Source organism: Mastigoproctus giganteus, chromosome 1 (assembly GCF_048544385.1).
Source record: "Mastigoproctus giganteus isolate SK-2022 chromosome 1, ASM4854438v1, whole genome shotgun sequence".
NCBI classification, from domain to species: domain Eukaryota; kingdom Metazoa; phylum Arthropoda; class Arachnida; order Uropygi; family Thelyphonidae; genus Mastigoproctus; species Mastigoproctus giganteus.
In genome coordinates, this window is record NC_143575.1 from 275,092,607 (window position 1) to 275,107,311 (window position 14,705).

A 14,705-nucleotide genomic window follows, 5' to 3' on the forward strand; every position below is an offset into this window, starting at 1 on the left:
ACTTATTACTACTAAAGATTAAAGAACGCCACCAACTGGTCACCTTCTGCTGGATACCAGCACATTCTGATATTTTAGGCAATGAACTGGCTGATAAAGCTGCAAAAAACCCAACCAGCTTAGATTTAACCAATATCCCTGTTCCAGCCTCAGACTATGCAGTAATGATTCATGCTGCATGCCTATTAGAATGAACAGCACTATGGCATTCCCAAACGAATAATAAACTCTTACAGATTAAACAGGTTCCGAAAATCTGGCTCTCCAGTGTCCGAACATCAAGACGAGAAGTAGTAATTCTTTCAAGAGCAAGAATAGGTCATACTTACCTGACCCACCTTCATTTACTCACAGAAGATGATCCACCACAGTGTCCACATTGTTCTCTAAATTTGACTGTGAAACATTCTCATTGAATGTCCATACTATAAACAAGACAGAAATACAACCCCGCTATCTTTGGTTAACCTTCGGAAACCAATAACTCTAGAGAATGTCATTGGTGACAATGCAAATATATCTGAATTTTTCCGTTTTCTGAAGCAAACTAGAATTTTTAAACTTTTCTGATTAAGGACATTTTGGACAGTACGATTCTTTCTCTTTTACTTTAATATAAACGAATAGGCGCATTATAGCGAAAGTAGTTTATGCGCCAAGAAATCCCCACAACAACAACAACAACAACAACAACCTAACGAGAACACCTGGTGTCCGTGTTCTTCATTATGGAAAAAGCGTATGACAACTTGGAGATTTGGAATTTTAAAAGACTTCTACAGCATCGGACTTATAGGTAATCTCTCCGATTTTATGTCATCGTTCTTTCCAAGTCGGCGTAGGATCTACTCTCTATCGCTCTTTTAGCCAAGAGGAGGGAGTACCTCAAGGATCCATTTTAAGTGTTACACTTTTTGCCATCAAAGTGAATTCCATCACAGAACAATTTTCTCCAACTGTAAACTGTGCCCTCTATGTTGACGATTTTAGCATATTCTCTCATTCCTGCAACATGAGGGTAATTGAGAGGCAACTGCAACGTGCCATTCACCATCTGAACTCATGGGCTACGAATAACGGGTTCAGGTTCTCTCCACAAAAGACTGTTTGCATGCATTTTTGCAGAAAGCGCAATCTTCACCATGAACCTGAACTGAGGCTTGGACAAAACGCACGTATAGGTCATACCCATCTTACACATCACTATTTATTGCGAGGAAATAATCCACCACGGTGCTTCCACTGTAATTCAACGCTAACCGTAAAACATTCTTATAGAGTGCACTCGCTATCAGTATGCCAGAAACACATCATTCCGATCCCTATCTAATTTAAATGAACCTCTTCAAATTGGACATATGATTGGAGACAACTCCAATTCACCTGAGTTTTTCCACTATCTAAAACAGATTAATATATTTATGCTCATATAAACCCTTTTATTAATCCGTACTGTGTCTCTCCACAGGAACAGGCGCAATATGGCCAAAGTAGCTCTTGCGCCAAAAAACCCAACAACAACAACAGCGTTCTGGACAAAACGCTATTCCAGTAGTACCTGAGACTAGATTTTTGGGGCTTATATTTGATAGAAAGTTAACCTTTCTACAACACATTCGTCAACTACGTGCGAAGTCCACGAGAGGCTTGAATATCCTACGTGCAATCTCCTCATATTCTTGGGGCGCCGACCGATGTACCCTTTTGCGCCTCTATCATGCACTCGTACGATCTAAGTTAGATTACGGGTGCCAGGTATACGCGTCATCTAGACACAGCGTACTCCGATGGTTGGATCCCATCCACCATCAGGCGATCCGTATTGCCACTGGAGCATTTCGAACTTCTCCTGTCCATAGCCTATATGTCGAAGCGAATGAGCCCTCGTTATCGCTTCGCAGGAAACAGTTGTTTGTTTGTTTGTTTTTAGTTAGGCATCGGTTTCTGTGGCCATAAAGCACCTCCCAAGATTTTTGCAGTACTCCGATCCAATCCCGAGGCGGAATTCGAACCCGCGACCTTTGGGTTGCCAGGCAGGCACTTTACCCACTCGGCAGGAAACAGTTCTCTAGAGTATGCTTTGAAACTGAAATCCCTGCCAGACCATCCGACGTGGACATCTGAGAAATAAACCAAAAAAAATGGGCGTGTAAATGAGTTTTATCTGAGAATTTTCACTGTTGTCCTGGAATGAAAATAATCGGAAAGTCTCATTCTTTTTTTCCATATTATGAGCTCTATAAGAAAGCTGAGCAGCGTGGTGGGAATTGCAAAACGTTTCGAATTTTTTAAAACAATTTATGATAATTTTCAACGTAATGGTGATCATTAACTCCGCCATTCTTACAGTGCCCAGATGGTGGTCTGTTTTTGTTACTGCAAGTTCTGTATAATGGGATCCGTTATTTCTCCGCAGTGATCGTTATCGGACTGAACAAGGAAACATTCTAAAAGCTGTGTGCGAGGAAGAGGAGGAAATACTAATCAGCGAAACCCCCGTGTTTACTTTGGTTTTATTTAAAATTGCAAATCAAGGCTAGTGGAAGAATGCGCTCGCGATTTTCATAAACGTTTATCCGTTCTGTGTTCCCATGGTACGACCGCATTATAAATGATCGGTCGGATAGCTAAGGAATTTTATTGCTTATAATACAGTATGAATTGAACTACAGTATTTTTATACGCATCGAGAGAATCGTGATTAACCTCGGTAATTTAAATGGTTCTATAAATATCGAGTGTGCGAAATCTTTTCAAAGACTAACATGTTATAGTGACTATAGTCCATAGCAAGATTAGGGGATGCCTTCAGAGTTCATCTTGTATGACTGCCCGATTTATGTAGAATAAAGATATATTTTGAGATCTAGTTTGTCTGAATTAAACAGGGGTACTAAAACACAATGGCTGTCTAGTTTTGACAATTTTGCTTTGTTTCAGGATAATTGTATGAGAGTATTCCATAAACGGAAACAGTTGTCTGTATTAATATTAATTCATGTTGTTTAAAATTGGAGTTTCATGGTACTGTATATATATATATATATATATCTATATATATAATCAAGAATAATGATATAGCGAAGCTATATGATATGGGGGAAGGGGGAAATTAAGTTTGAAATTAGATAAGTCTGAATTACAATAACATAACTTATGGATCAGGGACACTGCTATAGCAAAATGTACCCTACAGCCATAATGTGTATATGTATATATAAAATATTTTAAGTATAAAATATTGTAGGTAGAATATGTTAACGAGCTTTATGTATAGAATAAAACTAATGAATATACCGTATACCCTGGGAGCGATATATGTTGTGAAAGAAGTGGGGGCGGGGAATGAACCGGAAAATAAAACGATAAGATTTGCACATATTGAAAAAATACCAAAAACATTTTTGAAAAAACGACCAAGGTGGAAATAATACTGCAGTGTCTTTCATAATTTGTGTCATCATCAGAGGTCATCCACCAAAATCATGAAAAAGACAGCAATGCTCTTACTTCTGTTTCCGACATGTTCTGTATGCATAGGTTCACGTGTGAAAAGCCAAGTGGTATTTTACAATTTAAGTTTAAATTTTTTTACAAATTTTGAATATAATTTTACTAAATTTTAATTTACGTTAGTGTGCTAATAAAAGTGTTGCATACAGATCATGGATGACCTTACAGAAGTAAGTGAAACGCTATGAAAATGAAAAACCAAAAGTAAGGAAAATCAGTATATACAGTAAGACAGCGACTTGCCGTTACTAGCAGAACTGAACAAAAGACGGAGTTAGCGGGTTACCAGTATATTTATGTGTGGGTACGCTAGCGGCTCCTAGCGTTAAAAATTATCGTGCATGTTTTTGATTGAAATGAAATGGGCGGTGATGATGCGCTAGGTTAAATGCACGATGTCCAAACTCTCCAGGATAGTTAAGAAATATAATAGCTAACAAAGTAGCGGTAGAAGGCAACTAAACTTTGTTAAGGCGAAAAATAGATTGGGTAAAGTTAGAAAATAGAGCCCCGCTGTTGCGTTCGGTATACTAATGGCTCACAGGACATATGAAGCAGAGTTTAGTAAAGCAGAAAGATGGTTATGGTAGAGATAAGTGGTTGGGCTCGGGTAGTTCGGGGTTGCAAACCCGTTCCTATAGTTAGGACCCTGAACGAATGTCTGGGTGTGAGTGCATCATGTATTTAAGGTCAGTTGTGTAAATGAGTGGTATAAATGAAATAAAGTTTAAGCGTGAATATAATTACAAGATTAATACACTGTGATAGGCCAATTGGTGGGTAGGAGTTTTCTAGGCTGTAAGACACCACAGAGGTCTAGTGTATTGTATTTACACTATATACATACTTGATGTATATGGGAATAATTATTTACCGATAATGCTATTTATATTAATATCCTTTAGTTTTTTGTGCCTTAAGATGTTAAGGGCTTTACTGATGTGATGGCGAAGATATGCTTTAGGAAAATGGTTGTTTATACGTTTTTTGTATAATCTCCTGATGTTATCAATAGCTGTTTCATTATTGCTGCATATAGTTGCTATTCTGATGCTTTGCGCTAGAATAACGTTGGCATGTACTCCTTTGGAAATATTTGAATTCCATTGTGTGAGGTTGACTATATTAAAGTTGAATGCATCACGTTTGTTGTACAGGTTGATGGTGGCTATATTGTTCTTTAACTTAATATCCAGATCCAGGAAATGGGCTGTAGTATCAATGTTATTTGTTTTTTCCAGTATGAGTTCATTGGGGTATAAGTGTCGATAATCCTTGATGAAATTAGGGCAGTTGATCACTGCGAGGTCATCTGTAGAGGTTAAGGTCCTGTAGAAATGAGATTTCTGACCAATATAGATATAGGTTCGCTATTATGCATTAGGCAGGGCTGCCCATAGGTGTTCCATTGGTTCGTTGATACACTGTTTTACCGACGTATACAAAATTTTTGGAGATACACAAGTTCAGTAGGTTGTTCCAGTAATAGGTATTGCAGGTTATATAATCTTTATATTTAGCATAAATATCTTTGAGTACTGTTTTTAGTTTGGTTTGTTTGATACTTGTAAATAGGCTGTGGAAGTCAAAGGTTTGTATATTGGTAACATTATTATTCTGCAAGAAATTTAATACTGGTAGGTTGTTGCCTATGATTCTGCTGTTATGTATGTTATTTAACAGTGGTTGCAGTAGTTGTTCAAGTGTTTTTCCAGGTTTGTGCACATAACTATTTTTCAGGAGGTTATTTATCTGAAACCTATGGGTTTTTTGTGAAATTTTGGAATGAAGTATATATAAGGTAAGCTGTAATTGTTCATGTTCAGCTTTAGTTTTTTATTGAAGGCTATGAGTTTTTTTGTAATGATATTGCAGGCACTGGATATAGGCTTGTATGTATTGCTGGAGTTAAGTTCAGTTATCAAGGTATGTGGATAAAAAGATTTGCAAATAAATGCATAATTGTTTGCTGCTTTATCTAAAGGTGTGATGATGAAGTCTTTGTGTATTTCTAGCAGTTTTTGTTTTAATTTAGCTAAGTTATGGTATTTGTGCTGGTTATATATATTTGAACTAGGTAATGCATATTTTTGTTTTAATAGAGTGAATGTATGGCTTTTGTTTTAATAGAGTGAATGTAATCCACATATGGTATGCCTCTATAGGTGTGTTATGTTTGTAAGCTTGTTGAAAGCAGTAGTTTAACAGGTCTTGATATAGTTGTTTATTGAAAGTGGTTAGATTTATTTTGGAACATGGCCTGAATTTGAATCCTTGTGATAGTATATATCTGTGCAATGGGTCTGTAACTATGTTTAAATTACCAGTGATGATGTGTCCATGGTCTGGATCAATATATTGTTGCATGTTACTATGCTTGCATATACAGTTGTTGATGTCTGTATTATGGGATATTAAATTGGTTGCTATGGATTTGTAGTTACAGATTAATATTCCAAAAGGTTTCTTATATATATATCTAACTTTTATATAGCTTTGGCTGGTATTAGGAAGCAGATAATTATGATGATTTATAAGTTTATTAATATTTATGTTGTCCATTATTTGGCTATTGAAGTTTAAGATTATGATTGATTCATTTGCACTGGTTGTAGTGCGTAGTTTTTTAGACTGAATTTACAAATATCGTTTATTATATGAAAGAGATGTTTGGACTCGAAGTTGAATGTGTGTATGAACCTGTGTAGTGCTTTCAGTATACTGTGTTTAGTGCTGAAAAGTAAATTATGTATATATTGTACATCTATATTATTGTTATCCCAGTCTTTAAGGGTGGCATCAAAATCGCCTAGAATAGGCTTATATTTAATGTTGGTATTTTTAGATTTTTTAGAACGTTTGTGTGGGTTGTTGTGGAATTTAACTATATTGAATTTGTCATATATACAACAGTCTGTTAAGTTGTTGGTAATAATTTTATGGTTGAATTTATTATTTAGACCATATGGGTATAAGGTTTTTAATTTTAACATAAATAGTTCTTGTTTAGTTCTAATGTTGGTGTTACTAATATGCGCTAGTATGGATATGTATATATTGTTGAAGCTGTGTGATTGAAAATGCATATATTCTATTTCTTGTTTCATATTATTACTGTTTCTATATAGGTAGTTGTTGATGTCTGATCTGTGTTGATTTAGTCTCAGGTGTAGTTTATTGCTTGTTTGTCCAACGTATTTTATGTTACAGGTATTGCAGGTTATAAGGTATGTAATATTGCTGGATTTACAAAAGGTAGGTTTTGTAGTATCGTTTGTTATGCGTCGGTACCATTCCAAATATTGAATAGGCACATTTTGGCCTCAGTTGCCCTTGTGCCGAAAAACCTCTACACCACCAACAACAACAACAATTTGTTGTGTTGTGGGTACATACAAGGACAGGTTAAACATAGTTTATTATTGCATGTGTTGAATTTAGGGTTATGGATCCCATATTTATCTAAGTTTGAAGCATTAGATGCTGCTGTGCTCTGTTTTGTGTGTGTAAAATGTGTATGTATCGAATTGTAGCCGTGTTTCGGGGTACAGTACAGAGCATGTGTTCCCGGGGTCAAATTTATTCTACTCTGCCCATGTAGTATGTTTTCATTGATTTCTGACTCCATATATATAAGTTACACAAATATAAAATTAAAAAAATATATATATACAATGAAGGGTGAATGAAGTGTGGACGCAACCAGGTGTAGACCGTAAGTTCAAAAGTTACAAGCACTATCAGAAACTTGGAATGTCCATCTCGAAAAAGTCCTCCAAGATCCAACCTGTTCAGTCGCCCCATGGGCCTATACTATACCATCCTGCGACAATTACTTCCTAAACTGGGGGAAACATTCCCTGGCAAATATCAATATACAACAACTCCATACTGCTCACACAGAGAATTATCCTCTTTTTACAAAAATATATACCGATGGATCAAAGTCTGATAGCGCAGTAGGTGCTGCAGCAGTTTTCCCTTTTAACACCATCTCTCTATCACTCCCCACAGAATGCAGCAGTTATACAGCTGAGTTATTTGCCATCAAGCTTGCCCTACAAAATATTCTCCATCTGTCCATCAAAAAGAGTATAATATATACGGATTCGCAGAGTGCACTTATAACCCTACAAAACACCTCCTCACCAAAGAATCCTTTAATAAAAACTATAAGAGATATGTTGATACACACTCAGGAACGCCAGCTTGTAGTTATCTTTTGCTGGATCCCAGGCCACACTGGGATACCTGGAAATGAATGTGCAGATTATGCAGCCAAACATCCTTCTAATTCAGAGTCATCATGTGCTCTCGTTCCATATGCTGACTACAAATCTAACATACAAAGCATATGTAAGGAACAATGGACACTTATATGGCAAAATAAACCAGATAATAAGCTCTTTCAAATAAAACCAGATCCACAATTATGGGCCTCTAGCTTCCGGGAAAACAGAAAGGAAGAAGTAATCCTAGCCAGAGCAAGAATTGGTCACAGTCACATTACCCACCTATTCCTCCTCACAGGCAATGATCCTCCTCAGTGTACACACTGCAATTCTCAACTCACAATGAAGCACATTCTTGTTGAATGCACCTTATACTCGCATGCCCGGCAACTCTCATTCAGTTTTCTTCCTAATCTTAAAGAATCTTTGAACCTCTGTCATATCATAGGTAATAATGCCAATCTAACAGAATTTTTCTCATTTATCAAACGGATAAACTTATATGATCAGTTCTGACTGTTTGCAAAACAGTCATCATGAGTATCGTCCACATCGCTGATCGGCGCAATATGGCCTGAGCAGCCTTTGCGCCAAAAATAACAATAACAACAACAACAACAAGTTCAAAAGTAGGGATAGGCTGGTGAACATATAACATGCGGGTTGTATATAAGCTGTTCTAGGTGGCGTGAGCTCAACCTGGACAAAGCTTAGGATAATAATCAAGAAAACAGAAGAGCATTGCTGTCTTTTTCATGATGACACAAAAATTATGAAAGACACTGCAATGTTATTTCCACCTTGGTCGTTTTTTCAAAAATTTTTTTGGTATTTTTTCAATCTGTGCAAATCTTATCGTTTTATTTTCCGGTTCATTCCCCCCCCCCCCTTCTTTCACAACATATATCGCTCCCAGGGTATACATTAACTTGTTCTACCTACAATATTTTAAATATACATATATATATATATATTTTTTTTTTTTTTTTTTCTCTACCCTCAGACTTAGCATTAGTAGAGGCATACGATGCAAGAAAGCAAGCTTATGCAGCATCAGCCCCAAAAATAAAAAAAAAACCTCCCATTTCACACCCCTCCATTCGTTCCAAATGCCTGTCCAGCTCAGCTTTAAATAAATTTAAGGCTTTCAACTTCCACAACAAAAGATGGAAGTCTGTTCCACCAATCAACTTGTAGCTTATGCGTCATTGAACACCCATAACACACACACACCAATCAACTACCCGCTGGCTAAAGGCAAACTTCCGCACGTCTATCCTACAACTGTTTTTCCTCAATTTGACTTATTGGGTGTCTGTTTGGGGGGATTTTTTTGTCCACCCAGATTGATGACTGATTCTCTGGGGGTAGGATAATTTTTGTTGTTGTTTTTATCGGATTTGCACGAGTCTTTATATTCTTAAGTATTAGGAAGATGATACTGATATGATTTGCACTCTTGCGGGAATGTATGGTGTTTTCTTTTTTTTTTTTTTCGCAGGCGTCGGGCAGATTTGCTGATGCGGGATATCGATCTTGCGGGTTTGTTAAACACTTTTTTCTCCTTTTTTTTGCTGGCTCCTTCTTAGGTGTATAGTATAGTGTGTTTAGGGTCTAACGGCACCAGGGGGTTCCCCCATCTCCGCGTAGTATACATTGTGGTGTGATACAGAACACTGTAGAGGCCAGAGGTTTAAAAGTGTATGGATATTGTGGTGTGTAATGTTTTGTACCGTTGTTCATCTGGTCTTTTAGCCGTTGGGTTTCAAATGAGACCCACTCCTTCTTAGGTGTGGGCAGCCTGGGAGCGGGATTGTGTGCTTACAGCATAGAAAGTTTAGTAGACCCAGTTTCGGCTTCGCATGCCAGGAAGGGGCGCCAGGTAGTGGATGCCCTGGTGGCTAAGTGGCCTGCCAAAAACACGAACATTACACTACACTTACACTGACATATTTACACTGCAGGCCTATATGTGGAAGATCCACTCGAATAAACAAAATACAAGGTGGAGATGGGCAATAGCCTGGGAGCCGCTGAAGACAAGTTCACATACGATACGATGCATTCATCCTACGGCCCTGGGTGCCAAGCTAATTATGGCCAGGCGATTTTTCTGTGCGATCTTCCTTCCTAGAGAGAGACTGGTATGCTTAAATCCCTACATTTTCTGTAACTCTTTATTTGATAGAAGCTCTTCTAAAAGGTCTTGTAGAGAGCGAGAAAGAACAAATATCTTGGTATTTTCTTTGTAAACTACCAATCTTTACTAATCTACGTCACACCCCTTCAACAAGATAACTTCTATTCTACTTGTAAAAGGGAAGGAAATTTCTGAACCTATAGAAAATGATCGTTGTCCAGCTTTCTGCCCATCATTGTGGGAATTGTGCTCTCAGCCTTCTCTCAGAGCGACTTCAATTCTGTACCCACATCTCAGCCACCTACACTTGTCCTATTAGGTTTCTGCCTTTTCAGATGCAGTCATATGCCCAGTCGTTGGATGCTGATTTTCGTAAGTTTGTTTGTGACACAGAATGCAGACCTGCATCCTTGAGTTGTACATCTGTCATTGATCCTTCTCGAAGCTCATCTTAATGCCACTTCAAACCAACAACACTATTTGAAACGGAGGCTTACCAGCGTATTCAGTATTACGATGAGCAATACTGAATAAGTTACTTCATGAACTTTATAATTCTGCTTCAGCGCAAAGAACGTTATGATGTTTTGCATTACAATATAAAATTATTTGTATCCACCTATATTTTCTTTTTATGTTGTATTGTATGTACTTGTACTGTACACTGAGCTGTACTCTATTTTATGCTTCCGTATATGTATTTTCCTTATATTTGGTTTATCAAATGTTCTCTGTTATGATTTATTAATTTCTCTTATATATTGTGTTACCACTGTTAACCCCTGAACTGATTGGCCGTGAAGGCAATATTTCAATGTACCAATTCGTATTATTATTATTTAAAGATTTCTATATGCATTTATGATACAATAGAATAGGATAGGAGTTTGAATTAACATCAAATCAAGATAAAACATGCTTTTTACAGCTATGTTTAAATATATATTGAGCAAAATTCCAGTAGAAAATAGAAGTCGAAGTCAGGTAACTGGGTGCGATCCCATAAGCAGAAATATAATTTCCTTACATAGGTTTACAATGTTTGTTGGATGATTCCACTGGGAAGTAGTATTCCAGATTTTGTGCCTTCCTTGATAATTCTGCTTTGCCGTAACTAAAAGTGGCCAGATGAACAAAGTCAAGTCAAAGTATTTTATTATTTTTTGGTGGGCTCCAGAGTTTCCCCTATTCGCCATTGGCCAGATGAACGACAGACCAACACATAACTCACACTTATCTAGCTTTGCAGTCTAGCGTCTTCACCAATTGCGGTTTTGTGGGAACCGCTGGCACCGGCTGACAAACACCCTATGCCCAATCCAGAATTTCTCTAAAATTTTTCCGTTTTTTTTTTTTTTTTTTTCTTTCAGCTGGTAGAGACTCAACCAGTCTACCCGTCATGGTGTTTATCCACGGGGAGTCCTACGAGTGGAATTCTGGGAATCCGTATGACGGAAGCGTTTTGGCAAGTTACGGGAAGGTGGTCGTAGTCACGATGAATTACAGGTTAGGTGTGTTAGGTGAGTACTTTTATTTACAAGAACATTTTGGGAACACATTTAAATAAATAAATAAATTTTCTGTTTATACTGCGGGACGAAAAAACGGTCAGAGGAGTTCACAAGATAGACAGAATACAAGAAACAGCACCGTATTCAGTAGTTACGGGCTTGAACTCCGGTCACTCAAGGCACGTGTACTTATGCACTCGCGCGCCTGACCGCGTGCCTGTAGGTAGAGCAAGGCTACGACGGCCTTGCTTTACCACACAGAAGACTAAAGTGTTGGAAGAAAGCTAGGGCATTAAACATGTTACCACGATCAGATGCTCGCATGTAGATCTAAAACTGGCTATGAACTCTGCCGTGATTTCTCGAATTGGAAAGTTTTAATATACAGACTGAAGTTGTTTAACGTTTTCCTACTTCTATATTTGATTCTTTTTTGGCCGACGGATCTTCTCAATACCTTGAACGCATGCGAAAGATAGGGCTTGCAAGAAGTGTCAGTTTCAAATTGGCGGGACATCTGGTCACTTAAGAAGGGGCAAATGCGACGTTATTATATTCTGATTCTCACAGCGCCATCTCAGCTATTCAGGGTGGACAGCCCTTTTATCCCCTCCTACAGGAATTTGGCATTCTAATCAACCTTTGTCAAAAAAAAAAAAAAAAAAAAACACACTGAAATAACTCTGTTGGATGCCAGGACAAAGCCAGTATCACAACTGCCAATCCTCCCCCACTGTTCCTTACATGATTTGTTATTAGAAAAGCAAGTGAAGACGTATGGGCCCAGGCATGAAGAAACGAAACGAACAATAAATTACATGAAACAAAACTTAATCCACAAATATGGGACTCCAGCATCAAGAAAAATCTCAGAGAAGTTCTGCATACTAGACTGCGAATTGGCCACACCCATCTTACACATTATAATCCGTTAGCTAATGAAAATTCACCCCCGCCACTTTGCTCAGTGCCAAGTTCAACTTAAAAAAGAAAAGAACTTTCTTTTGGTATGCCCTCAGTTCAGAAATACTGTGCTACCAGAGTTTATGTAATAATCAGAATTCAGTACCATAAACGCAACCAGCTATTTTTGCGCCCGAAGAAAGAATTTTCTCTGGACAGGTCCATGTTCCATAAGGCGGCATCTTATTTTATCCTTTAGAACTTTAGATCGTTAAAATTGATTTCAATGATTTTCCATGTAGAGGACCTATGTTGCTGATCGTGGCCGTTCCATTAGTTTAGTCATGATATCCAACGGGTTGAGTGCCTCATCATTGTCAGTAATGGATACTGAAAAAGTTGTAACCTCTCGATCCAATTAATGGTCGATGGCAACAATAATTTCTGAAATTGTATAATTTTCTTTGTTACCATTAGATGTTGATGCTGAACCTAGGATATCAGAGACGTCGGCTATTGACTTATTATTGTTATGAAAATCAATTTATTACCACAAGACGCCTTGGGTCATTCCCATTGCTTGTTGCATTTTTCGCTAGCCGTTTTCTCATTGACATTTTCTACTGTAGCGCGTTTCCATTGTAGGTACCCTATTCGTACTAATCATAATGCAGGTTCAAATGACTGGAATAAAAATTAAGAGTACAGAAATAAATGTATTTTATTACATTTATAAAGGGAAGTGTAAAAAGTTTTTTTTTTAATTGCTGTAGGGTGTGTTCTATTTATTTTACATTTATGTTATACATTTATTATGCTGCAATGTGAATATTATGTAATTGTAAATTTTCATTAAATATAATTAGAATTAAAAAACTGAATGTTTGTTTTCTGCTCCCCCCCCTCGCCCGGCCCTTCTTACGGCTCAGGCACCCTGAAAATCTAGAAGAACTTTAATTTCATTTAGAAAATCCTATTTGATCAGCAAATCTGAGAAAACATGATTTACATTAAGAAGCCAACATCATGACCCTTGATGCACTTGTGTCCTAAAATCCTGAAGCAATAACAGCAATGCATTGTCTATAGCGGCTGAAGGCAACATACAGTTCTAAGAAACATCACCACCACAGTGAAGGTCATGTACGGTGACTTGTACTTGTCTGATGTCTTCCATCGAGATATAGTCTTAAAAATTTTGGGTTCTTTGATCATAAAATTAATATTTACATGCTCCACTTCTTAAATAAAATATGAATGATTGATCTTGGCTTGTGAAAACACCAATACAGACAAAATACGCACGAAGAACAGATTCGAGCCATAAGTTCCGGTGACCTTAAAAATAATTATTTTTTATTGTTAATTGAGTTTTTGATTGTGTGACATTTGAAATGCACCAACCAGCACTGCGGACAAAATAGTTTAGCGTTAGCAGATCAATTGAGGTGAAAACACTAATACAATCTCGTGTCGTTAATGACAACAGCTCTATAAATCAGCTAAGGTCAAACGTATCTTATATTTACGCTCTTAGAATAGGCAAAAGGGCTCGAGGTTTCCATGCTGTGCATGTTTTCATGCATTGGAAACAAGCATGTTTGCATGATGCTCTTCAGGACTTCGGCATCCCTCTTCTTCCGTTTGTCTGTCCCATCAAATATCCGAACTGGTCACGTGAGACTTCAAAAGCCTCTTATATCCGATAACCTTCCAGTCTAATGTACACAATGCTAACAGCTGCTTGCTCAAGAAATCATCTTTTTTTTACTCTTTCTTTTAGCTCTATTACGATCCAGACTTTTCCCTTTTTCATTGGCTGCGTCTACAGAAGCATCCGCCGACGAAGGTCGCTTTAGTGCACGAGAATTTACTGCTTGTTGCTTTTATTGGAAACAGAATCGATAATTAAATTATAGCTTCCTACGCGTCTCTTAAAGGGGAATTTCGGATTCTCCTCTCCGCACTTCCCAGACGCAAAAAATCCCAAACGCTGGAGGTGGGTAGAATGGTATTAGACAAGGAGGGTTCTGTTTGATAAGGGCACCGTCTGTGTACATTTCCTAAGTAAGATGAAGCTCCCATGAAGCACTGCGGTCGAGCGACGTGCGCTATCCGAAGAATTCATCTCGTGTCAATAAAATCAGCCAAGACAAATATAAGATGTACAAAGGAAGTTGCTAAGATGGGATTCCATTTGCGGAATGGAAGAGATGTCGCTATAACGACCTCCTTTATAAAAGTATTATCACCCGCGAACCATCTGGGCCAGTATTCTATGAAATGAGCAGCTTAAAATGATTTGCTACATGATAATCTGAGCTCCTTGGGCCTCGTTGGCAATTAATTAATTGATTGCCACTTTAAAATTTGCAGTACGGACACAGCCATTAAAGTAATGGGTGA

At 37.7% G+C, this 14,705-nt stretch overlaps 1 protein-coding gene across 2 annotated transcripts in view; it reads left to right on the forward strand.

Annotated features, from left to right (window-relative positions):
• LOC150092013 (neuroligin-4, Y-linked-like) overlaps positions 1 to 14,705 on the forward strand; it is a 362,680-nt gene that overhangs the window by 200,900 nt on the left and 147,075 nt on the right. The window contains exon 2 of one of the 2 annotated variants that reach the window (XM_090377704.1): positions 11,256 to 11,405. The exons of the other annotated variant lie outside the window; for it this stretch is intronic. Coding sequence (XP_090233830.1) covers positions 11,256 to 11,405 — 150 coding nt within the window. The remainder of the gene's footprint in view (positions 1 to 11,255; positions 11,406 to 14,705) is intronic. 2 annotated transcript variants of the gene reach the window in all.